The following is a 26,916-nucleotide window of genomic DNA, read 5'->3' on the forward strand; positions in this document are numbered from 1 at the left end:
TGAAAGCGCAGTCCTCAGCCGTTAGCATCATTTTGAATACTTCTCAAAGTTCTGGGAGTTTGAGCCTAGTAGAGGAAGTAGACCATTGTGGGTGTCCTTGGGAACTATAGCCAATCCCAGGCCTCTCCGTATGTCATGAACTGAGTAGCCGCTGTTAATTAGTCCCCTAGGAGCTGTGCCTCCCTACAAGCCCCAAAGCAATAGAAACCAAGCACGACGAACCACAGAAACCGTGAGCCCAAATGAATTCTGCTGGTTAATGTCAGGTATTTTGTATCAGCGACAGAAAGTCTAATACACTTGTTTAACCTCTTATCTATTACAGAGCATCTTGGTCTGTACACTTAATTAGCAGTTAAAAGTAAAATGTGTTTAGTTCCGTAGAATTAGCTATAAGTTTGCCAGCTGCTGCAATGTAAAGACACAGACAAAATGTTTATCTGCATAACTGCAATAAACATGAAGATGCTGGACACACACACTCACACCCTACAAGCCAGAAAGCAGACTTCTGGATTAGTACACATGTACCAGGATGACAACGCACCTACCCGCTACTGGGAGGAGTGTAGCTGGCTCTGCTCTGTCTTCCTTAAGGCCTCAAATAAAGGACATGTAACCAAACTAGGGCGGGAAAAGGCTGGAGCCTACTAGCTCTGAGCCCATCCGAATTCCCTCCGCTCTCTCTGATTGGCTGAGATATGGAAAGAAACAGCGCCCGGTCTCCTGTGGCTCTACTCGTCATTGGCTGGGAAGAGGTGGCAATCAGGGCTGGCCCAGGCTGATGCTCTAGCTGCAGCTCTGTGCTGGTCTGGGTGCGCTGTCGCCGCTGTAGTCGCTGTCTGGGTCTCTTCCGCGGTACCCTTGTGCCGAGGCTGTCTCCCGGGCTCCGGGCGCAGACACCATGGTGAGTGCTGTCAGGACGCTCAGCGGGAACCTCACACCTAGGCTGGGTGAACCTTAACAGACTAAAGAGCGGACTGCGCGGTGCTGCAGGAGCAAGCTGAGGGGCACAGAGCGGAAGGCTGCAGGAAACAGCGCCTTCGGTGGGAGGTGGGGACACATGATCTGCTGGAGCGCTCTGAGTCTTTGGGTCCCGAGTAGGTCCCCACCGCGCAACGCCAGCCTTCGACTTCGGGTGATTCTCGCTTCCGCGGGCCGGGTCAGGTGGGAGGCTCCAGGGCTCAGATTCCCTTGCTGTCCCCTGTTGTACCGTGGTGACAGGTGAGCAGGGGTAAGAAGATGGGGGAGGGGGTGCTGTGGAGCTGAGAATCCAATGATTCTCGGGAATCTCCCCCCTTTAGTATAGGGTACCCCGAAAGCGCAACCAGATGGCGAGTGACAGGCCAGCGGAGCGGGGTGGGCGACGCGGTGGAAAGGAGCAGGTCCCTGACCTCAGTCTTTCCCTGCCCTGCAGTACGGATTCGTCAACCATGCCCTGGAGCTGCTGGTGATCCGCAATTATGGTCCCGAGGTGTGGGAAGACATCAAGTAAGTGAACAGCCCTGCTCCCAGGGCCGCGCTGGCGCCGTGCCCGCGCTGGCTTCCCTAATGCTCCAGGCAGGGTCGTGGTGCGCATCCTCTGGTCTCCGCTCCCACGCTCTGGAGCCGGGACCAGGAGAGGAGGGTAGGCCATGGCGTGGCCCCTTGGGGTCACTGCGGCCTCCTCACCCGGCCTGAGCGTGGGAACACCCTGCCAGAGTCCTGAGGCTCCCAAGTCCAGGTTCGGAGGGTTGGTCAGCTCCCATGCAGGGGCCTTAGAACGGTTCTGGGACTTGAGGCAGGAAATGAACAGAAGACTTGCTCTGCTCTGAGATTTACACACTTGGTACACATAATATGGTTAAATCATTTGGGTGTGCTATAGTACACTCAAATTATTTCTACAATAAGTCACGTGAAGCACGTATTTAATAAAGGGACATCTGCCCGATAACCTCCTCAAATCAACCTTGTTTTGCTGGGCGTTCTTCTAGTAGTCCTAACAGAGCATCCTAGTTTCTGTAGAACTTCGAGCCTGCTACTCAGATGGGACAGAAGAATACACTTAGGTGAGATTTTAAGGCCCTGGTCACCTCTGAAGCCTTTTGTGGGTTTTGGGCTGGGTTTTACTGGGGGCTGAATTCCGAGCCTTGTGCGTGACAGGCGAGCAGGATGCCACCAAGCTCCATGACTGACCTTTAGATTTTTTGAGAGATCTCCCTAGATACAGCGTAGGCTGTCCTGGACCTGCCAATCTTCCAGGCCTCTCTGAGCACTGGCACTAGAGGAATGCGTCACCATGCCCAGCAGAGCATTTACCATTTAACAGAATTATCTTTCCTTCGCTCCCTTGTTGAAACCGGGGTTTAACTCTTGCATAGCCGAGTGTTGCTACCAACTAGCTATACTAAAATCACAGGTAGGCATCACCACATTCTAACTGGCTAGGGAGAGTGGTGAGGATTAAGAAGGGCAGAGGGGAACCCGTTTCTCTTATTTGATAAGTTCCTGCGCTCAATGATAGTGCACGAGCCCTTGTTATTTTTCTCAGCACATTTTTATTAGCTATCGATTTCATGGACTTTATCGTTCAGTAATAGGATGGTGATTTTCTTTAGTTATCTGTTTCCGTAGAAATAAGCTCTAGTACGCACCATCTTCCTCCAGCTCTCTTGGGTCTGAGTTTTAACTGATATTCCAGAGTCTTTCATGTTATCCACATTTATGTTATTCAGAGGACACATCTGCATCCTATAAACAGAGGGCCAGATGAGGCAGTTATGGCTCTATCAAACAAAACTAAGTAAGGCCACTTGGAGATTGTAATTTTTTTGGACCTTATTCTTTCATAGTTTTGGTTTTCTGTGGAGACAGGCACTGTTGAAGACACTAAACACACGCCCTCGCAGTGTAGACAGACGTGAGGATGAACATAAGCCCCCCTTTCTTTGTGGATGAAGGGAACACACATCCCCATGTGTTAACCTTTCACCTTTAGAAGTGAAGTCCCCAAAGTCCATGACAGATAAACCATAACAGTCGATATGTTCAGGATTCTGAGAGTACAAGAACAGACTATGATGAGTTAATAATCACTATGCAAATTAAATAAAACTTAGAATACACATCTGAGTATTATCAATGTTGATAACTAGTCAATGTAGAAATCAAAAATTTACTTCATACTTCAAAGAACGTAACAACACGTTTATTTTTAAAATTAAATTATCCAGATACTTGTTTATGATGGTTAAGACCTAAACATATATACATTCTATTAACTTTCAAGTGGTGGCTGAAATTGTTATGTGTTTCTTCAAGTAGGTTGTACACATGCATGTGTGCACATGTGTGTGTGTGTGTGTGTGCGCACAAGCACACACGAGTCTGGTTCTTGCTATGTAGCTTTGAATGAATGGAGATGACCATGTAGCTGAGATTGGCTTGTTCTCACAACAGTCTTCCAGTCTCTGCCTCTCATGGGCCTAGACTACAGACGTGTGTACTTATCTTGAAGTGTGGTTGAACAAAATTCTTAGTTGGCTAAGTGATAATAATGCCAATCGTGCAAAACACTTCTTGTAAATATGAACCAGGTCATAGAGATCACTTTTCTGTGAAATTACTGTCAGGATGGTGCCCTTACCACAGGAATAGAATAGTGTTGGCCACTCAGTTGCCCGTTTTCTCTTTAGGAAGGCATTCCTCAGATCATGGGTGCAAGTTTTGTGTATGAGCTGGACAGCCTGGCTTGGTTCTCTGCACTGAGGGTCTAAAACTGTTCCTTGCTACCCTGCCTGGCTTCCCCAGATGCTGCTGAATGCTTCCTGGAAGAGCATCTGCCCAATCAGCAAATGATTACCTGATGGTGAGATTAAATATAACTGCCAAAGGTTATGGCCGTGAAGGTGCTCCTCCCCTCCCGTTCCTGAACACCCCCTGTAGCCATTCCCCAAGATGCTGTAAGTTATATGGAAGCTTGAATATATGAGAGAAGAGCTGTTTTATAATTTTGCCCCCATACGAATCAAACTTTTCTATCTTCTTTTTTGATCTGTGGAAGAATGTCTAATTGTATATTTATAACCTGTTTTGTAGTATTTTTTTTCAGTTTAGTAGGAAGTGGACATCCTTTACGAGACAGGAAGTCACACACTTAATGACAAATAAAACTCTAAGTAATAGATTCCAGATAAAAATTCTAGATGACTATGAGCAGGAAAATACCTCCTTGGAAACTCGGCGACCACATGAATTAGTATCATCAGCATCACTGACTCCCAAAAGTGCTTTGCCTCCCCCCCACTTCAGTAAAAATTGCCCCAAACCCAAGTCCAGGCAATTCCTCTCAAAGTGACAGACAGAAAAGGGTTAGTGTCTACTTCCAAGACCAGTTTCAGGATGTTGTGGATGTATCTGTATAACTTCTCAAATGTAGCCATGTAAACGTCATTGCTATGTTTTGAACCAGGGAACATCCAGTGTTCTGGATATAGCGTCATTACTCACTTTTGATCTATGTAGTAACATAAAAGAGTAAGAGACAGGCCCTGCTCCCAAATCTGCCTCAGATCTTGCTTTGTAAATTTATTTCAAATTTTTAGATGATCCTCTTAAAGAAGCCATGTCTTTTAAGCGATGAGAAAAAAATACCTATCATTCATTTAGAAAATGTAGTCGACTTTATGCCCATAAGAATATCTTCTAAATGCTCAATAGGTCTGCCTCTGTTACACTGCATCAACCCTGGTTAACCTGACAACTATATTGTGCCAGTGAGCTCTGAGATTCTGTCTACCCTTGAAAATACATGAATTCTAAAGGTGGATTCAAACAATTCTAAAATGATTAGAAGTCTCTTTGAAACAAGTGGTAGATGTAGCTGAAGATGTAACTCAGTGGTGGGATCCAAAACAGTAAACACAGCCCCCACCCACCCATACACCACCGTGCAAAAAACCGTACTGACTTGCCTACAGGTGACCAGGCCAGAGTACTGGCTACCTTGTATCAGACTTTCTGAGAGATTAGAAATAAGCAGTTCAATCCAAATATTGGTATAAAATCTGTAAGTTCTAGAATTACGCAATATCATTTTAGCTAATAGACACTGTTGTCAATTTGTGGTCCATCGCCTTCCAAGTGTTTTTCATGGCTTTGCTCAAGCTGCTGCATGGGCTCTTCCTGCACTGGCTCTTTTCTTTGATTGTTAAGCGTATCTTTAATGAACATAGGTTAACAATTCAGGCACCGAGGACAGAAAAGCAAATGATGTCATTCTTGCCTTGAAAATGTCTAGAGATATCAGGATATTTTTAGTCTTAATCATTTTTTTAAAAAAAAAAAAAAACTTTCCTGTCTGTCACTCAAATAAGGAAATGGCTTGACTGCTAGATAGCATGTACTGCTATTCCAGTTTGAATTTCATACGTGTAGTTGAATTTGCTGATTACGAATCAATATTAGGGCCCACACAAGCAATATTTTAAAAATTAGGTTACATGGCTTCTTAACCTGCTCAAGCTTTCCAAGTTTCATTTGTATATGGGGAAATTGATAGCCTTGGTTGTTGCAGTACCTTCAGTATTATCTGGAAACACACTTAATATGTTTCTTGAATAGCTGCCGGAGTAACAACGTGCACTGTTTCCCACTTCCCTCTGTTAACTGGGTTTTTCAACATCTTCTGCAGCACGCCTGAACGCTGTGAAGCTCCATTTCAACAACAGTGGCCTGATTTAGGGGTGTGGCTCAATGCTAAAGAGCCTGTCTAGCACTTTATACCCAGACAAAATACCAAGAACAATAGCCCATTGTGTGTTCGTGCCATTCCAACCTAAATGTTTCCTTTCGCTTTGCTGGAGGTCCTCAACTCACTTCTCTCTCTCCTCTCTCCTCTTCACACACTAATTTGCTTCAGACTATCCCTTAGCCTTGCTTCTTTCCTCTTGGTCCTGGATCAGTTCCCCTCGCCCTACACTCCAACAATCTTCTTGCCAGGTTTCTGTGTTTGCCTTGGGCCCACCTTCTGCCCTTCTGCAGACTGTAGGAAGATGGTTATTTCACTATGCCATCTACACGGAGATTGCCAGTATTCTTTATACTGAGTTTATCCAAACCAATGAAGCAAACAAACTAGGGCATCACCGTAATCTGGCATGCTTTATGGCATTTTCACATTCATGTTGGGGTGAGTTAAATAAATTTCTATGCCTTTGTATATCTGAGTCCAGGTAGGAAAAAGCGTATGTGTGTTTGAAAGTATGACTGGCACTTCATATGAGAAAGCTCTTTAAACTTTCTAGAACTGTTTCCTCTATGTATTTTCAGCTGAGTGCTGCGATATCTATTTAAAACAGGAAATGACTTTCCAGCTCAATGTGTTTGTCATTGTTGTCTTTTCTTTTTTATCCACTATGAAGTTGCATTTTGAAGAAATTAAAGGAACACTGTCAGGGGCATTATGTGTAGGAGGCTGAAAAGTCACAAGTTACTTTGGAGCCAATCCTCTGAGACCAGGCTATATGCTTCTAGATGTGTTTACCCAAGAAGAGTTACCGACTGTAAATACAACATACTCATTTTCTTACTCAAAAACAACCGCTGAAAATTAAACAAATTCCTTGAAAAGCTAAAAAAAAAAAAAAATAAGTTAGCTGTGCATTACGAGTAAGACCTTTTTCTGTAGAAAATTATTCCGGGTAGCCTGAAAGCCAGAGGAAGACACACTGTATGTTTGCTTGATGCTTGGAAGCTAACTGCTTAGGCCTCACACAGCTGCTGGTGAGCTGTCTAAACAGAACCTTCTAGAATCCACACCACTTTGAGAACAACATGGTACCTGCATAAGGGAGGCCATAGCATTTTTGATTGTTTTGTTTCTATGATCTGCAACAGCCCCAAGACTGGTCTAGGGGAGTCTTAATTTCCTTAGACTCTTCCTTTTGTGTGTGCGCATTAGGTGTATACCAGAATCATATTAGCCTGGTCTATGCTTTTTTTTGTGTGTGCGTTCCAGTGAGGACTAGAAGAGAACCCAGTAACCCCATGCTTTCGCTCTCACTATGTCAAGATGGGGTGATGGCAAATATTAACTAAACATGGCTGCTGTTTGCGAGAGCAATGTCCTTTGCGATGTCTTTTTTCCCTCCAGCAACAGGGACCTGGCAAATGTTTCCTCATGCCGTGTTGGAAGGTGATAGTTAAGGGTTGACGCTGTGCAGATGTCTCTAGGAAAGCACACTTAAGGAAATGAGCACTGTAAAGAGGAATCTCTCCAGCCCTGTTCCTGGGCGACAGCACAGACCTGAAGCTCTGCGGCTTTTGTGCTCACTGCTTCGCCTGTCTGTGCGCTAAAGAATAAATAGTAGGAGAACATTGCCTTTATTGTCTGTATGTAGAAAAAGGGAAGACATTTTCCCTCTATAAACTGTCGATGGCAGTAGTAAGGAAGGCAAAGGTCGGTGTGCACGGTGTCCCATTTGCTCTCGGCATCCCACCCCGAGGTCTGATCTCAGTCACTTAACCATACTGAGGTGGGGAGTTGAGCCTCCTTCTGTTCCATGTTCTCTCCTTGTTCTATAAAGTCCACCTCCCAGCTGTGCCCTACCGCAGCAAAGGCTATTGAAGGAACTGTTTTGTACATTCAGCATTGTGCTCCCTTCCTAGTCATGGGTGAGTGTGCTTTGAATTATTCATCTAAAATCTGACCTGCCTCACCAGAGTGTAGGCTTCTTACCATTCTTAGGGAAAAACCTAGAGATTGGCGCGCTCTCTCCCTTCCTTCCCTTTATTACATGTGTCTCTATTTTCCTCTTGTTCTCCGTGAATATGATACATACATTTGCATGTAAATTGTTTTTATACTCTTAATTGGAGACAATAGACAACATTTGTATAACATATACTCATATGTATGAATGTATGTATATGATTCAGAACACATCTAGGTCCTTAATTTGTGAGATGCTGGATAAGGACAGTGTCCTAAATTGTAGAGAAATGTATGCCATGCTGAAGTTCGGCGTGTGGGGGGACTTGGCAGCGCACCATTCTATTTTGATTACAATATCTCACTCATATTGGACGGCTGCCTTATAGGTCTACTGTACCCTAATGCTGTCGACACATGACATCACCAAACTGTCAGTCACATCCACTCCATTCACCCTTTGTCACTTTGTAAGTTAGGGAACAGGAGGATATTAGAGAACTTCCCTCACACACCTTCACAGAGTAGGGACTGGGGCACAGATTGTCAGTCATCCTACTGTGGGCTTTCTCCCAGCGAGAACCTGCACTCTCTTTCCCAGGGAGGGCTGACTTAGCAAAGTCTCCACCCATCTGTACAGGTGACACTGATTATTACGATTTGAAGGGATTTTTATTTAATCAGCCATCACATCTGTGAGAGAAAGCCATACCCACCGAAATTTTGAGCAGATTGCTTTGAGGGGAGCTGTGATCGGGTGCTCCCCCAGGCAGTGTTGATGGCCAAATGGATCCATCTGTGTGATAAGGCTGTGGAAGGCTCCCATTTAAGACATTTATGAGTGACTTTCAGAGCTGCAGTCATTGCTGTGACAGGTCTCCCATGTCAGGAAAGTCACAGTGAAAACAAAAATATACCAAGAGTGAAGGCATTGTTTTGCTTAGAATTGAGACCCCATTGTCACTCATCAGAGCATACATGAGTGACAGCTTCACTTACAGGAACCGAGCTTCAAGGAAAATCCAAAATAGAAACTGGCCTTAGATTTAAAGGGCCTGTCTCTCCTTCGGGCAAATTCTTCACACTGGAGTCGCACCTTAGGGGGTTCAGAGATTTATTAAAATCACTGCACTGAGATAATGAGAAATAGCAACTATTTTTTTCCAGCCACTTACAAAAAAAAGCTACATGCAGTTTCAATGTTGCCTGCAGTTATTATCTGTGGCTTCTAATGGAACATTTTAATTTTCATAATGACTAGATACAGCTCAGTGTTTTTACTACACTTCCCTCCCTCTCTCCTCAGCATTGCTAGGATTTATTAGAAAGACCAAATCTGTGTGCACCAGTGATGCTCCTGGGTCAGTAGCTCTGGAGGTGCTGGGTGGAAATGAGAGTCAGGGAAGTGTGGAAATTTTTCTGGCTCAGAGCTGACCTTTGTTTAGAAATGTCATTTCCTCGGACCTCAGACTGTCCCATTTCGGAACAGCCCTTCTCATACCTCCACGGGATGCTTCTTTATCCATTGGCACAGACCTTCCATGGACTACACTTTCTGGGGAGTGCTCAGGAGCAGCAGCTCAGGGTAGGAAGCAAAGGCAGCATTTCTGTGTTCACACATGAAATCAATGAATAGCTCCTTAAACAGTTATGAGAAATGAAACTTGGCCATTTTGAACTCACTATATATCTAATTATTTTTTTTAAGTCATCCAAAATATACTTAATACTAAACATGAACTATGGACTTTGCAGTTATACTGAATAGCTTGATTTTGTAATATGAAGTATAGACATTCATGAGGAATAAGTGATTAATTCATTCCCTTGTTTTAAAATGTGCACATGTGTATTAAGATGGTGATTATTTCAGTCAATCCACAAAATGTTATTCTGCTATATCTACCTATTTTTTGGAAGTAATTAGTAGATATGAAGATGATTTTGCCGACAACCATCAATCATTGAAAATGAGAAGTTAATAGCTTTAAGGAAAATATGTCACCCTTCTATAACACAATACTTATTTAGTGAACACAGCATATAATTCTATATCACTTTGTCACCATTGGAGAATTTAGCCACTCTTTTAAGTCACATAGGGAAGCAGAGCTTGCTTTTGGCCATTAGAATCCATACATTTTATCAACAAGTCAGCGAAGAGCTCACTAGTTTTATTTTACACTGCATGGGGCTTTCTGAGTTGTTGCTCCTCTTGCTTCTCCCCTAAACATTTCCTCTTCCTTCTTTGTGTCTTCCTCTTCCTCTCCCCTCTTGTCCTGGACATTCCCTATTCTTCCTCCCTGGTGGCTTCCTCATTTTTCTTCTCCAGCACCTGGACCTCACCTGTCAAATGCACTGGGTGTGGAGCGTGAGGCCAAGGCTGACTGTGCTCTCCAGTGACTGCAGGAGAGCACCGACGCTGTGCTCTGCCCATGACATGGAATGAAACCCAGGGAGTGGACTCCCCCGGACTCGGCACCCCTGCATGCCGAAGTGCTGAAGTTCTTTGTTTTTCACATGCTGTAAAGAAGGGCATTGACTCATAATTTGGAGAAAACCAAGAGAGGTTAACAAAATAAATAATAAAAGTATGCCCAATATATTTAATTGAGAAAATTTCAAATTATAAATCTCAGCGAAACCCCCAGTTTGCTTTACCTGTAAACCAAAATGGTAGACAGGCCAAGGGCTGCTCCCATGTGATGGAGAAGTTAAGCAAGGTTGATACTCAAGTTGATTTTGAAACAGTGATTGGGTCTAGAAAAGTTGGTGAGTATACCTGGATTCGGGTAATTCCAGGTCTAAGGAAATGCTGCATATAAAATGTAAATGGTAGATTATTAGAAATATTTCAGATATAGGCATGTAGATTCGGTATTGGTTTTAAGGAAAATGTATAAACACCATGGGTCAGCAAAGCAAGAGACAGAATTGTAGAGAACTGGAACTTGAGCAATGTGTTCTGCTTATATAATCTAGCTACCAGCTTGTTTTCTAAATTTGCTGACATTTGCTAGTTGCCTTCTGTGATTTCAGTCAGGTGTGAAGTGAAGGGGGAAAAACCTCCCAAACTGAAGAGAAAGAGAATGTGTAGTAGAAATGGAAGAAGAGCCATTCAAGATTTTAAGATCACTGACGGATGGTGTCGGGGTCTGTGATGAAGATCACTGACAGATGGTGTCGGGGTCTGTGATGAAGATCACTGACGGATGGTGTTGGGGGCTGTGATGAAGATCACTGACGGATGGTGTCGGGGTCTGTGATGAAGATCACTGACGGATGGTGTTGGGGGCTGTGATGAAGATCACTGACGGATGATGTTGGGGGCTGTGATGAAGATCACTGACGGATGGTGTTGGGGGCTATGGTGAAGAGTTCTGGGTGATGACATTAATCACCTCATTGTACCCCCATGGAAGCTAAGATATTAGACACCATGAACCCTGATCCCATATGGACATATCAGAAAGTAGGACTGGTGCTGAACACTGACAGGGCATTTCCGGTAGCATCTGCAGGTGGCGCTGCCTGCCTCCCCTTCCCTGTGGCTCATGTCTCTTCCTGCTCAGGTTTTCTGTTAACCAGGCACAATTTGGGGGGAGGGGTGAGTCTCCAGTGATTCTCTAGTTACCATGTCCCCTGAAATTGGAGGGAGATGATGTTGTTCTAGAAGGCAGGGAGCATGAGGGTGCACAGCAAGTGCCCTTTTGAGGACTCACGTAGCACATCATCTCTGAGACCTTAGTGCCACTCCATGGAGTGTGTAAATCTCACTGTTTCCTCCTTCTCCTTCACTCTCATTGTGTCTCCCTTGTCTTCTCGTCTTGAAGCATCGATCATGCTACAACATAATAGAAAATTTAACCTGTTTTTCATATTACCTCTTTCTACCAGCTATCTACGGGTCAGTTAGGGCTGGCATCTTTTGTAGTTTTCTTTACTATCATGAAAGTGCTTTGAAAAAGAGCCTAAAGCATAAGAAACATTGAGTATGTGTGGAAAAATTTTCTGGGGTCAGGGTCTAGAAAAGATAACAAGCAACCGGATATTCCCCACGGCTTCTGAGATAGATGCCAATAAGGAGTCCTAAGTGTCTGAATAATTCATGGAATTCAGCATGGCCTTTCCACAAGACACTTTCTGGTCTCCACTGCTACTGACTTTGACTTTAGTCCCCTCCAGGGAGCATGTTCTACGATCATTTTAGGAATAGAAGATAAAGGGACTTGTTGCAATTAATAGAGAGGATATAGTAATGGTTTGTGATTGGCCCTGCCTAGTGGATTTCTCTGCAAAAAGCTGCTTCTCTACTTTATGCATAGGGAGTGTAGATGTTTCTCATTCGTTTAAAGGTTACTATGACTGGGTGTGTGTTATACAAACTAAGTTTATTATAAAAATACATGTTGTGATTTGATTTAATTCATTTGGGAGAACAGAACATGGTGACTATGGCGAATTAGCATACATTTTATTGCAGACTTGATTAGCATTTATGCATATTTTAGGTCAGATGTTTCTAAATTCCCATGTGAACATTGGTGTTGGTTCACAATAAAAAATTAATGGGATAATAACAGAATTAGCACAGTCATGTCCTTTAAACCAGCAATTCCATTCCTAGGAATTCATTCTGTTTCTATATAGAAATAAAATTAGCTACAAATATGTTCATCATAATTTTATTATTTATACTTGTGGAAGAAAATAAAATCACTCTGCCTCACTGCCAAGACTCAGTGTATTTAAACAATGCAAATTGAGGCAGCCAGAAGTATTTGTTGAAATGAAAAGATAGCCATCAAATATGACATTGAAATTGGCAGCATTGAAATGCATTATATATTCAAGTGCAGAAAACTTGATATAATATTGACAGTAGTTATTTCAGGCTAAGGGAAGCTTGTTATTTCAATTTTAGCTTTTTTCTTTCCTGTGCCTTGTGAATTCTTGCAATCCGCAATAGAACACCTAACCAGCATCACTGCATTATCAAAGGGTATACATCTGTCCATTACATGTTCAGAATTTTTCCATATGGTCCCAATGGATGCTATTGAGAAGATGTAAGCACTTTGGAGAACTATGTTCCCTTCACTTGATAGTTATGTATGTATGTGACATAGAATAAGGCCACACTTGACATACCTCAATAATTGAGTTTGTATTAATAATTGAGAATGTAATATTGTTGAGAAAGTAAATATATGAAACTCCATCTTAATTAGTATGCATAGCTTTAATGGTTTAGATCATAAACTCACATGGCTGTGTGTCCTTATAGTCGTGGGAGATGAGTTACATTCTCCCTCACATTTCAGAAAAGCTAAGTTGTCATGCTTCTGCTGTATACGTAATTTGCCTAACTTCATCCAACTCAATAAATTTTGAACTCTAAAATCGTGTTTTCTTAATCCTGGGAATGGAATTTAAAATCTTGTGAGTTCTGGGCAAACAACATCCCAGCTCTGCATGATTGCAACAAAATCATAAATGACATGCCCTGAAGAACACTGGATGTCTTTAGGAACAGTTCCATGTTGAGTCGTGCATAAGACTTGACACAAATGGGGAGATGGCCCTTGAATAAACAGAATGAGCAGCAGCCATGACTGGATGGCTTCTGAGAGAAGTGTGCCAGTGGGTGGCCTTGAAGGTTCATTGCGAGTGTGTGGGTACAGAGGTTCAGCTGAGAGGTGAGTCACAGATGGCTCCACATTATGTGTGAACTTCACATGGAGACAGTAGTCTGGGAACTAGTTAGTGCTTTCTCCACCCAGCCCTGTTTGAAAGATGACTTCCTCCTCTGCTCTGACGCTTATTTGAGAGAAGCTATTCAAATCCTATCAAAATAAATGTATTTATAGAATCCTGATGACCGTTAAAAAATGATAACTGGGATTTCCTTGTACTAACTGTGTATAATTTGAGCTACTGTGTTTAATGTTTGAAAGATAGATGGGAAGGTTTGACTAGGTCACTCAGCAACTCAAACCTAATGTGTTTAAAACCAGCTACTGATGACCGTTGCTCCGGCCAGAGACCTCCTTGTCATCCCTGAGGCTTTGCCCTCCCCAGTCCAGTCTCAGCTGGCCATGTTTTATTTACCCGAATGGACACCTAGAGTGAAATTATGGCTCGCACCCCCTGCTGCCCCTGATCCACGCACTGCATTTTCAGACACACGTCTGTCCTCCCAGAAAATGGTTGCTCCAGGGAAAGTGGGTTCCAGTCTGTTCTGGTAAAGCCTGTATCCCCAGTTCCCAGGGCAGTATCCCACACCTGTAGGGAATCCATAAATATTTGCTGATTTTTTCCCCCAATACAGACATAACTTTTGATTATATATAGTGTTGGGCATTGTATTACACATGAGAGTACTAAAATATGGCTCAATACCTCATTTGATTTGGATAGAAGCACATAGCAATTTTCTCCTAAATCACTAGATTTTTAGGTACTAAGTGTCAATTTAAGCAATTTTGCCTCCACAAATCATGTTCCAGAAATAGATCCATTATTCACACAGTCATTACGATCTTGACAGACGTCTTATTCTAACGTATATCTCCACCACACTTTGCTTTCTTTCAGAAAAGAGGCGCAGCTGGATGAAGAAGGCCAGTTTCTTGTCAGAATAATCTATGATGATTCCAAAACATACGACTTGGTGGCGGCGGCAAGCAAAGTCCTCAGTAGGTTCAATGAATCTTCCCTCTCTGGGTCAAACAGACACAGGTTCACAGAGGAATGTGTGCTCCGAGACCACAGCGTATGATGACGCAAGCTGATGACGCAAGCAAGCTGCGCACTGAACTACCGTGGTGGGGCAATCGTATGATGCTAGGCCAGGGCTATGCAGAAGCCCAGCCTTCCAGTATATGCTATTTAGTGGGCAACAAGGGGAAAGTGGAGATCTCCCTTCCCCTTGTGAGGTCTTGTATGGAGAAAATACAAGCACTAATATTTCGGTCACAAAAGCTCTGGTTATAGCCCCAACCAGAGTGAGCAATCAAATGTAGAGTGCATAAATTATTTTCAGGTGTGTTACCATAATAAGCTATGTGAAACAGCAGAGAGAGAGAGAGAGAGAGAGAGAGAGAGAGAGAGAGAGAGAGAGAGAGAGAGAGAGAGAGAGAGAGAAAGATTCATAGATAAGAACCATTACTGAAAAAAGTGTAATTCTGACAGGTCTCATGGTGTGAAACTGTTGAGTGCTCACATGCATGCCAGGGGCTCATGTTCATCTGGGCTGTAAGCTATGCAGAAGTCATGAAACTCTTAGCTCTACTGGACAGGTTCCGTGAATTAGAAACAAAACTATTAGATGGTTACAGATTATGAAATAAAATATGAAGCAAACTTTTAAAATACTAATTTTCAAATTTTCAAAACTGAAATATCTGTTCTGATCAAGAGTCTTATTTGGGTCAAGAGTTCCAGAGAGGAAATAAGACATTTTCAATTTAATGATAAGGTGACTTTGGGAACTGATTTTATACTATCCAAGTCCCTTAAAATATGTTACTCTGACAATATGTTTTGAAATTCATTTTTGTATATCAGGTATAAGTGTTTGTGTGCGTGCATGTACAGAGAGGCACATGTGTTTGTGTGTGTGTGTGCCTGTATGTGTGTATATGTGTGCATCTCGAGGCCAGAAATCAGGGCCAGGTATTTGTCATTTTTTCAAAACATTTTAAAAAGTTTGAGGTTATAATGTAAATATTTCCCTATCCCTTTTCCTATCTCTACAGCCCCCCATGTATACCCCCCCACATTCAAATCCATGCCCTCTTTGTTGTCATCTCTCTCTCTCACACACACACACTTACATGTATTCCTAAATACATGAATAGCACCTGCTCAGACCACATAATGCTACTTTTATGTACATGCTTTCAGGGATGACCATCTGTTATTAAATACCAGTTGGCGTGCTTCTCCATGGGAAAGACTGCTTCTGCTACAAGCGTTCCTTAGTTGCCTGTAGTTCTTCCTGTACTGGGTTTCATGAGCTTCCTGCACCCTTCCACATTACTGTGTCTGTTAGTGTCATCCTTGTGCAGATCCTGTGTCAGGAGTCATGATGGTAAGACTTCATGGGTACAGTTTCTGATATATTTAGGGGACACAATCTCACAGCAAACTTCCTTCCCATTCCTCTGGATTTTACGGTCTTTCTGGCCCCTCTTCTGAAATGATTCCCGAGCCTCAGATAGAGCAGTGGTGTTGTGGATATATCAATTTGAGCTAGGCTCCACAACACTGCATTTTGATCAATTGCTTCACCTTATTTTCTGAGATAGGGTTTTCTCACTGAACTTGAAGCTCATGGTTTGGCTCACTGACTCATTGGCCAGCAGGCTCCAGTGACCCGTGACCCACCTGTCTCCATCTCACAGGTGCTGGAGGTTCCATGCACCACTGTACCTGGTTATCATATGAGGGCTGGAATCCAAACACAGGTTACTTTGCGGCAGGCATCTTGCCAAAGGCTCCATCTGCCTTCCCACACTGTTAAGGAATTTTCACCAAAGACATAGGAGATCTGCTTCTTATTAGGATTTTTGTGTAAGTGGTTTTCTGAGAACTATGTATGTAGTCAAGCACAAAGGGTCTGGATTTTCAGTAGGAGAAGTGTGGTTGAATAAATCATTACACTCATACGTTGTATAAGATGATGTCAGTCAAAATCCATAGAAAAAGTAACCACTTAAAGTTTAGGAAATATTAATGACTACATATTAAGAAAAAAGCAGGATATTAGGATATACACTATGACAAGAATAAAATGTTATGTTTATTAAAGATATTTGGCAATGGAGTATTGGGTTATATTTATTTATAATGTGTGTATACATGTGTTTGTGTGTGTGTGTATGTGTGTGCTATACAGATGCTTATGTCCCCGAGTTCCTGTGTGGCGGTCAGAACTGAACTTCTGAAGGTCCTTTCCTTCCACAATGTGGGACTTGGACATCATCCTCTGGTCGCTAAACTTGATAGAAAGCATCCTTACCCATTGGAAATTTTACTGGCCCTGTGTCATTGACTTGAATAAACTGCTTCTCAAAAGAAACAATACACTAAACATATAATTATAAACTATTAAAATTAAGTGTGTCTCCATGAGAGCTGAGAAAGAGGTCCCATTGCTAGTAGTATGAATCATGCTGTTGACATGTTAACACACAGTCTTCTCTAGTGTCGTCACAGTACCCTGCTCAGAGATCCTTAGTCTGTGTTCATACTGTACAATAATTATGGGCATGTTAAATCATTTTCATTTAGACTTGTGTTTCCCTTCTCACTGACCGTTTTCTACCTGTTCTTTCCTCTCTAACCTACAACACAGACCTCAATGCTGGTGAAATCCTGCAGATGTTCGGGAAGATGTTTTTTGTCTTTTGTCAAGAGTCTGGCTACGACACCATCTTGCGTGTCCTGGGATCTAACGTCAGGGAGTTTTTGCAGGTGAGAAATCTGAGGTCCTAGGGTGACAGCTCTCGGTGTCAGCTCTTACATTGGCGCTATCGAATGCTTCTCTTCAGCCAATTGGACAAGAGTGTCTTGCTCCTGAAGAGGAACAATGGCCATTCTCACACAGCATTGAGTTACCTGATGAACTCACACATATTCCAGCATTTCCCTTCATGTAGCTTCCTAGTCTCTATTCGATAACTCTCAATATACAAGCCGTCAATTAGTATTCTTAGAGGCCACAGGTCTATTATTTGTTCAATTGCGTTAAATAAGAATCACAGATGTTAACAGTGCGGTTTTCTGTTTTCCATATATAATAGTTTTATTCTTTATAATATACTCCTAACTCAGGAAGTGCTGACCGGCCTCCTTATGAGGAAAAAGTTGGGGTGGGGTTGCGGGTATTGTTTCCGGTATCCTGCTTAGGAAAACTAATTCTTTGCCTTAGAGTTGCTAATTAGTTGATTATTCACACATATGGAAATCTAATAAGTCTAAAGCCCATTTCAGGTAACAAGATAAAACAAATACCACCACCCAAGGCCTTTATCTTACAGTGTTGAATAATTGCTGTAGAAGTCTGTGCTAGTAAATTCCTCACTTGCCGAGACGCTATTTCTGGACCGCCTGTGCTATTTTGAGCTCTGGCGTTTGTGAGACCCTCTGGATGAACGTGTGAACACTCAGCTTCATGGGGCTTGTTTGCAAAGAGTGTGTCTAACCTGACTGCTGAGAGTGGCTAGACCTTGCTGGAAAATGATGTCAGTGCAGTACCAGCTGAACTGAAGCCCAGTTTGGGGAGAATGTAAACGACTCCAAGGCCAGCTGCATTATTGATTTAACAGCCAAAATAAGAACTTTTGTGTTTAATCAAAATGTCTGCTGTTTACACAGGGACATTTTTCTTATAAACTTAAAGCAGCATTAAATCATGATGAACGCTGGTTTACAGTCTCCAGCTGTGGACTTACTGAAGTCCTGCCGTCCAAAGAAAGCCTTCCCTTCCATATGAAATAGCTGCTAAAATTAAAGCCAACCTGATGGCTTCTAAATTGATTTCAAATGAATTGGAGTTTGATATTTCAAAGTGTTGGAGGGATTTTATATTTTTGAATGCAAAGTCCATTTTAAAAGTTTTTTTGGTTGACCACTGTCACCTTACCAGAAAAGTTTTTAAAAAAATGTGCTGTGTTGTGTGTGTGTGTGTGTGTGTTCAGGTACCCACAGAGGCCAGAAGAGGGCATATTGGAACTGTAGTTACAGGAATTTCTGAAGCCCCCATGTGGGTGCTGGGATCTGAACTCTGGTCGTATGATGGAGAAGTACATACACACAACGGCTGTGCCATCTGTTCAGCCCCGCCTTCCAGCAGTGTTAAATGTTAGTGAAACTCTGACCACCCTGTCTATACAGCAGCCCACATCTTTAAGTAGATTTCCCAATGTCGTTACCCCACCTGTAGTCATCTTGACCATCTGCTGAATGTATGAGGGCCGAGGAATAAACATCCATGCCTGACTGTGCCTGTGTTTCTCTGTGCTCTCAGGCTGCCTTGTCCCACTGCAGGGGCCCTAGCTGGAGAGGTCCCTCATCACTTTATAAAAGCATAATTCTTATTTGACAACGCTGTCCTTTATGTAGTAGACCCTGGTCCCAACCCCCACCCTGTCCTTTCCCCAAACCCACTCCGTCTCTAACAAATCTACTCCTTATAACGGTCTTCTTCCTACTAGCATATCTGTCTGTTTTGCTTTGTTTTAGGACCCACTAGGTTTAATCAAGACTGTCCCTGTGGGTGTGAGTACGAGCTGCTGGCTACACTGCTAAGAATAGTTTCACCCTCTTTCTTATCAGCCACCACTACCAGTAACCAATAACCCTCCTGTGAAAGCCAGGACCCCATGGTTTCCTCCAGAACCCATGCTGACAAGTTCAGTCTAGAAAAGGCAACCGCAGCTTCTCTGAGTTCACGAGTGTACTGGATATGCCAGGTTTCATGGCCGTCCTCCCCATCCTGTGGCCCTCACGTTCCTTCCCCCGACTTCCGTGATGCTCCTTGAGCCGTAGAAATGATGCTAGGGTTGTCACAGCAAGGGCTGAACAAAATGACTCAAAGGTCACACTTTCGAAGCCACAAGTTTCCTCACTAGTATTCGTGACAAAAGAAGATTCTCTGACTTAGTCTGTGGACAGGGCTGCTCTACCAGCAGGAAGCTAGCAATTTAGGTTGTCAATATGCTCATTGAGCAAAGCAGAAGTTCACCTGGAAGCCCTTGGGCTCCCCAGCCATGGCCCTTCATCAGCGCACAGCACCAGGCACGAATTTTCACATTGGAAATAAGCCACCCACTTTCACAGATGCTGCAAAAGAAAAATGGCTCACAATTTAATGATAAAACTTTGCTAGCGTCTTTAAGTTTGGTGTTATTCTATGTCCCCTTGATTAAGACTGTTAAAAATGAGGCTATTTTGGACACTAGAAATTTTTTATTGTTTGTTCTTTTTGAACATGTGAATTTTTGTCTTTCTAGTTTTGAAATTGTCTGTTATGACAAATGTACTCTGCTAAGACAATGTTCTACTGTAGAGGAGGTGGTTTTGCTATGATTTTGCTATGGTCAGGCTAAAAAGCAGAAAGAAATTTGGGGGTTGTTTTCCTGTATCCGCTGCTGTGATATAAAGAATTGGGTTTTCACATATTGATTTAAGGTCCTAGCTTACATATAAAAATGTTCCTCCAGCATATTTTGATGAAACACTCTTTAGCATGTACTTCCACCATCTAGGAGAGAGTGAGATGAACTGGGCTTGATCATTAAGAGAGTTCAAAGGCTTTTCTTTCATTTTCATGCCCCAATTTGAATGAATAATCAAATATTTGAGCCTATCCTCTTTGAGCCTGCTTCATTTGGAGGACTCAGCCTCTTTAGCAGTTTCCTGAAACCTCCCAGGAAGGGTCTTTCCTGTGTGTAGAGGCTGGATAGTCTTCTCGGCTTCTCCAGTCCTCTTTAACTCTGATGATTTGCCTAAAATGAAAATCTCAATATGTTTTCTTCTTTGAGCCCTGAGTGATTCTCTGCTGCTCGCTGGAAGTGTCAAGCATATCAGGTTTAATGTAATGGAAATCACTTCCTCTGTCCTCTGTATCTCTAGTTTCTCAGAACATACAGTCAGCCTTGATCTCTGTAGACTCTTATTAGCCATGGTCCCTCTGTCCTCTGAGGTCCTGTGCATACTCTTCCCTCTGGCCAGAGAATGGTTTTGGGTGCTCTTCACACAGTAAAATCAGTTCTCCAGGTCCCATTGCTTCTTCCGGGAAGATTCCACTCCTCTCCAGACTCTGCCCTACTTGCATTGGGGTCGCTGGCTTTTCTCACGCTTTCAAAGCACGCTGTCCCCAGCCTCAGCCCTGGCACTGACTGCACCACCGTTTCCTGTTTCTCCCACTGAAATGTAAACCACGGAGGCCAGAGACCCTGAGAGCAGCTCTGAGGACACAGGCTGCAGTCGGAATCTGGGGGATGAATCAATAGTTTAAGGACAAAAGAATAGTCCCTGCAAGGAAGGAAACAGAATAAGCAGACCTGGCAGGAACTCAGCCAGTAAGGATTCCATCAAGGACCATCCACTTGAAGTGAGGCTGTGCGGTTTAAGAAAAGTTTAACTCCCATCTTAAAGGAGATAGGATGGTTTATTCTGAGGCAAAGATGAGGGACCGTGACCTGGGAACACAGATTCAGGTTTCCAGGTAGGGTTACATGTTCCATGATGGCACAGACTTTACAAACTTTTATAGTTACAGAACAAAAGAAAATTATAAATCAAGGCACAGATGAGCATAGTGAGGGAATGACACTACAAGTTTTGGGTGTTATCCGATGACATGCTTAACTCTTGGTGAAAATTAGTGGTAGGCTAAGAACATGTTTCAGATGTTTTACCTGAAGGTTCTACACAAAGATGTTAGGTCACAAATGGGGGAAAAGGGCTATTAAGAGTCTATGCTAACCCAAGGCAATTAAGCCCAGATCTAAGCATTCCAACTCTTCAAAGCTCCTATTGCTCAGTCTTAGAGAATTCCCAATTTATCTGCATTGTTTTCTTTTTCTGAGAATTTTGGTTGATAGAGATAAACCTAAACCGACACATAAAAGGAGACACATGGAACTAATTTTCTTTCTAGGTGCACAAGGTAAATTGATGTTTATTATTTAATTTAAAGGCCACAATAGTGTACCCGTGTATTTAAATACATTGCTGTGTCTGTATATTAAATATACTTATGGATTTGATATTGCCATTTAAATATCTCAGAGGACAATAAAGTTGCCATGAAGTTATACCTCAGGAGACTGTTAGACCAGCCTTTGACACATCTGTCACGTTCAGCACACCAAAGAGGACTTGGGGAATCTTTCCCCGTCTCTCTGGACATATTAGCAAGAATGGCTTTTCAGCACACACCCACAGACACACGTACACACCCACAGACACACGTACACTTTTACACACACACATAAAACTTGAAATTGTTTTTAAATATTTCTGAATATCAAAAACTATATATTAGGCCATCTTCAGTCCTATGGGAATTAGTTAATTCTAGAGTAGGAGTAGCTATTTTGAATCGTTTCACACTTATTTACTTCGTGTGTGAATTTACCCACATGTGTGTCCATGCAAAGACACATGTATCGATGTCATGGGTCAGTTTTAAAAAGTTGGTTTCTTTCACCTTCTGGGTTCTGGGGAATCAAATTGTCATCAGGCTTGGCATCAACTGCTTTTATGCATCAAGCTGTCTCAGCAACCTAGTTCTGGAATATTAGTAACTTTTTCAAAATTGGTTCTCTCATCGGGATAATGCCCCTGCTCCCTTATAGAAATGGTATATGCGAGGCCACACAGTAAAGATGGCGTCTGCAATTTAGTTCTAGGAAATTTTGCCATTTCTATTGATTACCCGTCTTCAAGAGTTGAAAGGACTTCTCCCGTGAGTCTTTGCTTCCTTCACCAAGCTGATGACCTCATACAATTCCTCTTGTGTTCCTATGTCCAGTGTTTAAAACTTGGCACCATGGTTACTTTCAAAGTGAGTTTTCCCAGTGAACACAGCGACAAAAATATAGGAGATACTCCTGAGGAAGCTTTTATAATCTGTCTTTAGGGATTGCATACTTTGCAACCAGTTTTTCTAAAGTCTGTGAAGCCATCCATTTTGGAGCTGTTGATTTATTCTTTAGTTCATTTCGTAACTGAAAACCTAAAGCACTAAGGGGAAGACTTTAAAGTATTTTCTGTATGGTTGTTAGATTTCATATGCATTTAGCTAAAAGTGTTGCTAGAAGGACAAAGCTATATTTTAGCAAGCTCTTTCGCTTTTCTGCTTTTATATTCTTATGCTAGGCACATGTAAGGTTCCTATCGGAGGCCTCTAAGAGCTAAGAGAAATTTTGCTGCAGTGTGCAAGCTTTGCTTGCTCCCTGACAACATCACTGGTAAGGAATGTCCAGCCAGAGGTGCTTCCACTGCAGCCCACTCTGCAGGGTGACAGAAAACACTTTCCAGAGATCATTGCAACAGTGTCTCCTCTGTCGCTCCTGTGCCTGGCTTCCATTAGTTGATGCAATTCTGCTGCCTTTGAGTAGGGGTTGGCTTTGGGAATCATTTGGCCAACAGATTATGGCAACAGTGGCAATTTGAAATGTCCTAGACCGTAGCATAAGATGTCTTCATGTTGCTCTGTGGACACAGACAGCCAACATGAGATGCTCATGCCACACAAATGATAGAGATTGTCAGGGCAAAAGTCAGCCTGATTCCCTTGCAGAGACCTGGCCTTATCAATGACCATTTCTAGTATTTATTCAGAAAATCGTCCTGCCAATGTGCTGATGACTCTAGGCCAGGAGTTTCCCACAAACAGGCAGCACAGAGAACCATCAAGGATAACAATAAATTAGTATTTCAATCAGTCCGTGCTGATGTGGCTTGCTATATCATGTATGTGCTTGGACAATGAGTCAAGAACCTTTGACTAAGTCTTTGATTGAGCTGATGCAGGGCCTTTGGTATAACGGCGTAAATGAATGCAGACAGATTGTAAAAATATATACAACTTTAATGGGGAAATAGACTTATAGAACCAGCGGAGAATAGGAAAGCAGAAGGGGCGGCTGGGAGCACGCCTGCAATCTTTATAAGTAAAAAATATCCTCGGGGGACTCCGCCCCCTGCTAGCAAGGTGATTGGCTGGGTCTCCCCTACACTTTGGCAATGGGACCCAAATGAGGCCGACGCAGGTCTATCCATTCATTGCTAATCCTGCTGCATTGTTACCGTGTCTGTTCTCTATGGCCCTAACAGTTCTATAGGCAAAAAAATCAGCATCAAAACCTGCCAGGTTGACTTGAAAAATACACGAAAAAAAATATTTTAGAGACCCGTTAAGATTTGTATTTATGAGCTTATTTCGATAGCCAGAAGGACCATGTTTAGAAATTGAAATATTCTTTCATTCTTGGCTGGAGACTTGGCTCTCCCGGTTGGGTTTGTCGTACTTTCAGTCACCCCTTCAGCTCTTCTTGGCTCCGATTCCGGCTGATAAAACACAGCCCACCAGCAGCAACCCGGCACTCACAGCAGATCCAATTTCGATGTCTCAAATGTTTGCGCAAAGGGCTATTTTGGGAAAGACTGGGATGTTCCTAAACAGCTGTAAAATCCTAATACTTCCCCAAGTTATTTACATTTTGGAGGAAAAAAATGCGCTAGTGACTTTGTTTTAACTTTTGAATTTCAAAAGAAACATCTAAACTCCACGGTCTAGAGCCTGCAATTAAAATACAATTTCCATTTATTTAAGACAGAGCAAAAGTGAAGGAAGATAAAAATGTTAAGGTTGAAAGAGTCTATGAATAACGGGTTGCATAGTTTCAACTAAATCTAGATCAGCTGTGAAGTTTGCTCTTATCTGGAGACGGGTTAACTGGACTGACATTCGCAGATTCCCTGCATAGAAACAGCGCATTCATTCTCTGTGTGGGTGTGTGTGGGAGCACAAAATGATATCAGCACAATTAGAAATTAAACCTTCAGACTGAATTTTAGGTATTGGAACAAAAGGGCTGCCTTTCTAAATGATGCTGAGGAGAATGAGTTCGAGCATGCTTGAGGTTGCTTCGTGGCTTTGAGGTTGCTCACACTGGAGCATGCGTGTTTACGTTTTCCCATGATGTTTTGGCTGCTGGTCAGATGCTCATACTCCTAACTGGCCACGCAGCTGCTCTCTTCCTGCTCTTATTTCTAAATATACCCACGGAGGTAAAACAATTCCAGTTTTGTGAAGAACGTTTTATTGCCCAGATGTATCCAAATAGCTGTGTTCATGAATTGTCAAGTCTGTTTAGACATCGCTATCGAGTGTGGGTAAGCTTTTCTCTCGACCTTGCTAAGAGGCCTCGATTGTGGTTTCCTGAGGTTACTGCAACAATTGTGGTGCAAATGTGAAGACTGCATGTTTCTCGGCAGCGCATAAGGGTGGTGAAAAATAATTTAAATTCATAATCCAATCTCTTAGAAGAGGCAGGCTGTGATAATCAACTTGAATTTTGACGGAGTAAAACTGAGTCAGGGAAACTGTAACAGAAGAAACCCCAAGAGTGTATTTTATACTGGGTACTATCTAAATAAAATCAATATTACATTAAGTGGTAAAATCTTTCATGTCCAACAAGGCACTCTACTTGTCCATTTAATTAATAGCAAATTCAATATAACAACAAATCCCTGGAGAGTTGGGTTACCACAAAGACGGCTTGAATCGTTGGCCACTGTCACTCAGCATTTGTGGTAACCCGCTTGCCTTTAAGAGAGCGTCTAAAGGATGTGTATCACAGTGTCCAAGCTTTAATACCGCCCATGCCTGTGCCCAACCATTCAAACGGCTGCACCAGAGAGAGGGAGGGGGCCGGCTTAAATGACATCCATCCTGGGTCATCCAGTCCAGCGGCAGACCTGCCTTAACATCACGGCAGCCGCTAGCAGAAATGGTACCTTTTCACTGCCAGTGATTGGATTGACCCCATGTAGGAATGTACAAAGCCCTGTCAGGAGCCAAAATGGATACTGACAGTAAGCAAGTGACATGGGTATGTTGACTAGGGAACATTAATATTTTGCTTAGGAAAATGAAATATCACTATTTAACATAGTTTCCTTTCATTTTAAGGAATGCAACACAGTACTTGGACTGTAATATATAATGAAAATGTCCTTAATGCAGCCACAAAATCAGTTGAGACTTTATGGAAAATGGGGATAATAGTAAAACTCGACAGTACATTTTCTCCAAGATATTTTCTCAAGATTTTTACACCAACAGACCCAAAGGGGTCTAAGGGTCCGGCAGAAGAACCCCTTGTTCTGTTCAACTCCATAGGAAGAATGAGAAGTTCTGGGACAGGTGGGTTCCAGGAACTGCCCTGTGCAGGCCACTCTCTGCCTGGTAACTTTTATACTGCAACAGTGACCCCTGGGGGCAATCAGGAAGAAGTCATGTTTTTGCTCAGCACTAGGAGACATAATTTTTATAGGGGTTATTATTAGAGGAAAGAGAACAGAATTCATTGCAAATTGAGGATACAGCACGACATTGGATTCTCCCAGCTGACTGGAGAAGTCTTGGTCTTCATGATCTTCTGTGCCTGGGGGTATCTCCCGCGGCTTCACAACCCTGCCTGACACATGCTGTCACCTAAATGCTGTGACGTTAAGCTGCAGCTTTCACAGGTTTGTGTATGAACCTGTTTTGAATTTTAGGAACTAATAGAAGACACTGTTAAATTCAGCGTATTCTAAGTGACAGAGCTCCAACGAAGTAAAAAACTAATTTTCCAAGACTTTAGTCTGAGACGGTCATGTGTTGGTTGCTTTGCTATGGGATCTCATCTTGGTTGGAGACTACTGATGAACAAGGAATTATATATCTTTAAATAATCATATCTTTAATGTAAAGTATCAATAATCAAAGTAACATGTTTATATTTCACTATCTTTGACCATTTTGATTTTTTTAATTAAATTCAGTTGGGGATTATAGAGCAAGTGAAAAGGAAGTGGTGGTTTAAACATGCTCTATTGATTGCTACAATGTGCATGAATAGCAACCTTAGATGCCTGCTTTCGTCATTAAGGATGCTTCTTTTCTGATGAATTCACCTCCTTTATCATTTCTTCAAATGTACAGTTAATAATGACATATTCTGTTCTCTTCACTCTCTGTGGTGCTTAAACCTTGGAGCTGTCTCAAGGACTCCACGAAGGATCTCCTATGTAAATGTTTACTCTAGTGATCCTTCCAGCAAATTCAGATTTGAACCTTGTGTCTTCTCCTTGCATTGCTAAGCCCTCCCCCATTCTAGAAGCTTTTAGTCACTGTTCTCTCCCCTCCAGAACCTCGATGCCCTGCATGACCACCTCGCTACCATCTACCCAGGGATGCGCGCACCTTCCTTCCGGTGCACTGATGCGGAAAAAGGCAAAGGGCTCATTTTGCACTACTACTCGGAGAGAGAGGGGCTTCAGGACATTGTGATCGGGATCATCAAGACCGTTGCTCAACAGATACATGGCACTGAGATAGACATGAAGGTAATCACCAGTGAAGATGTTTCTGAATACAAAGGAGCACGGAAATATTTGAAACAATACTGCAGTGGCTGCTGGTCACGAGT

The 26,916-nt window shown here is 42.6% G+C and overlaps 1 protein-coding gene across 2 annotated transcripts in view; it reads left to right on the top strand.

Annotated features, from left to right (window-relative positions):
• The first annotated feature begins 768 nt into the window (after positions 1 to 768).
• Gucy1b1 (guanylate cyclase 1 soluble subunit beta 1) overlaps positions 769 to 26,916 on the top strand; it is a 41,411-nt gene continuing 15,263 nt past the window's right edge. The window contains exons 1-5 of one of the 2 annotated variants that reach the window (XM_057757090.1): positions 769 to 907; positions 1,418 to 1,491; positions 14,291 to 14,391; positions 17,055 to 17,173; positions 26,636 to 26,833. In XM_057757090.1, coding sequence (XP_057613073.1) covers positions 905 to 907; positions 1,418 to 1,491; positions 14,291 to 14,391; positions 17,055 to 17,173; positions 26,636 to 26,833 — 495 coding nt within the window. In that variant the 5' untranslated portion in view covers positions 769 to 904. Of the gene's footprint in view, positions 908 to 1,182; positions 1,225 to 1,417; positions 1,492 to 14,290; positions 14,392 to 17,054; positions 17,174 to 26,635; positions 26,834 to 26,916 lie in introns of those variants that run through there. The other variant, XM_057757091.1, reaches the window with a different exon arrangement.

This window comes from Chionomys nivalis, chromosome 24 (genome assembly GCF_950005125.1).
Source record: "Chionomys nivalis chromosome 24, mChiNiv1.1, whole genome shotgun sequence".
NCBI lineage: Eukaryota > Metazoa > Chordata > Mammalia > Rodentia > Cricetidae > Chionomys > Chionomys nivalis.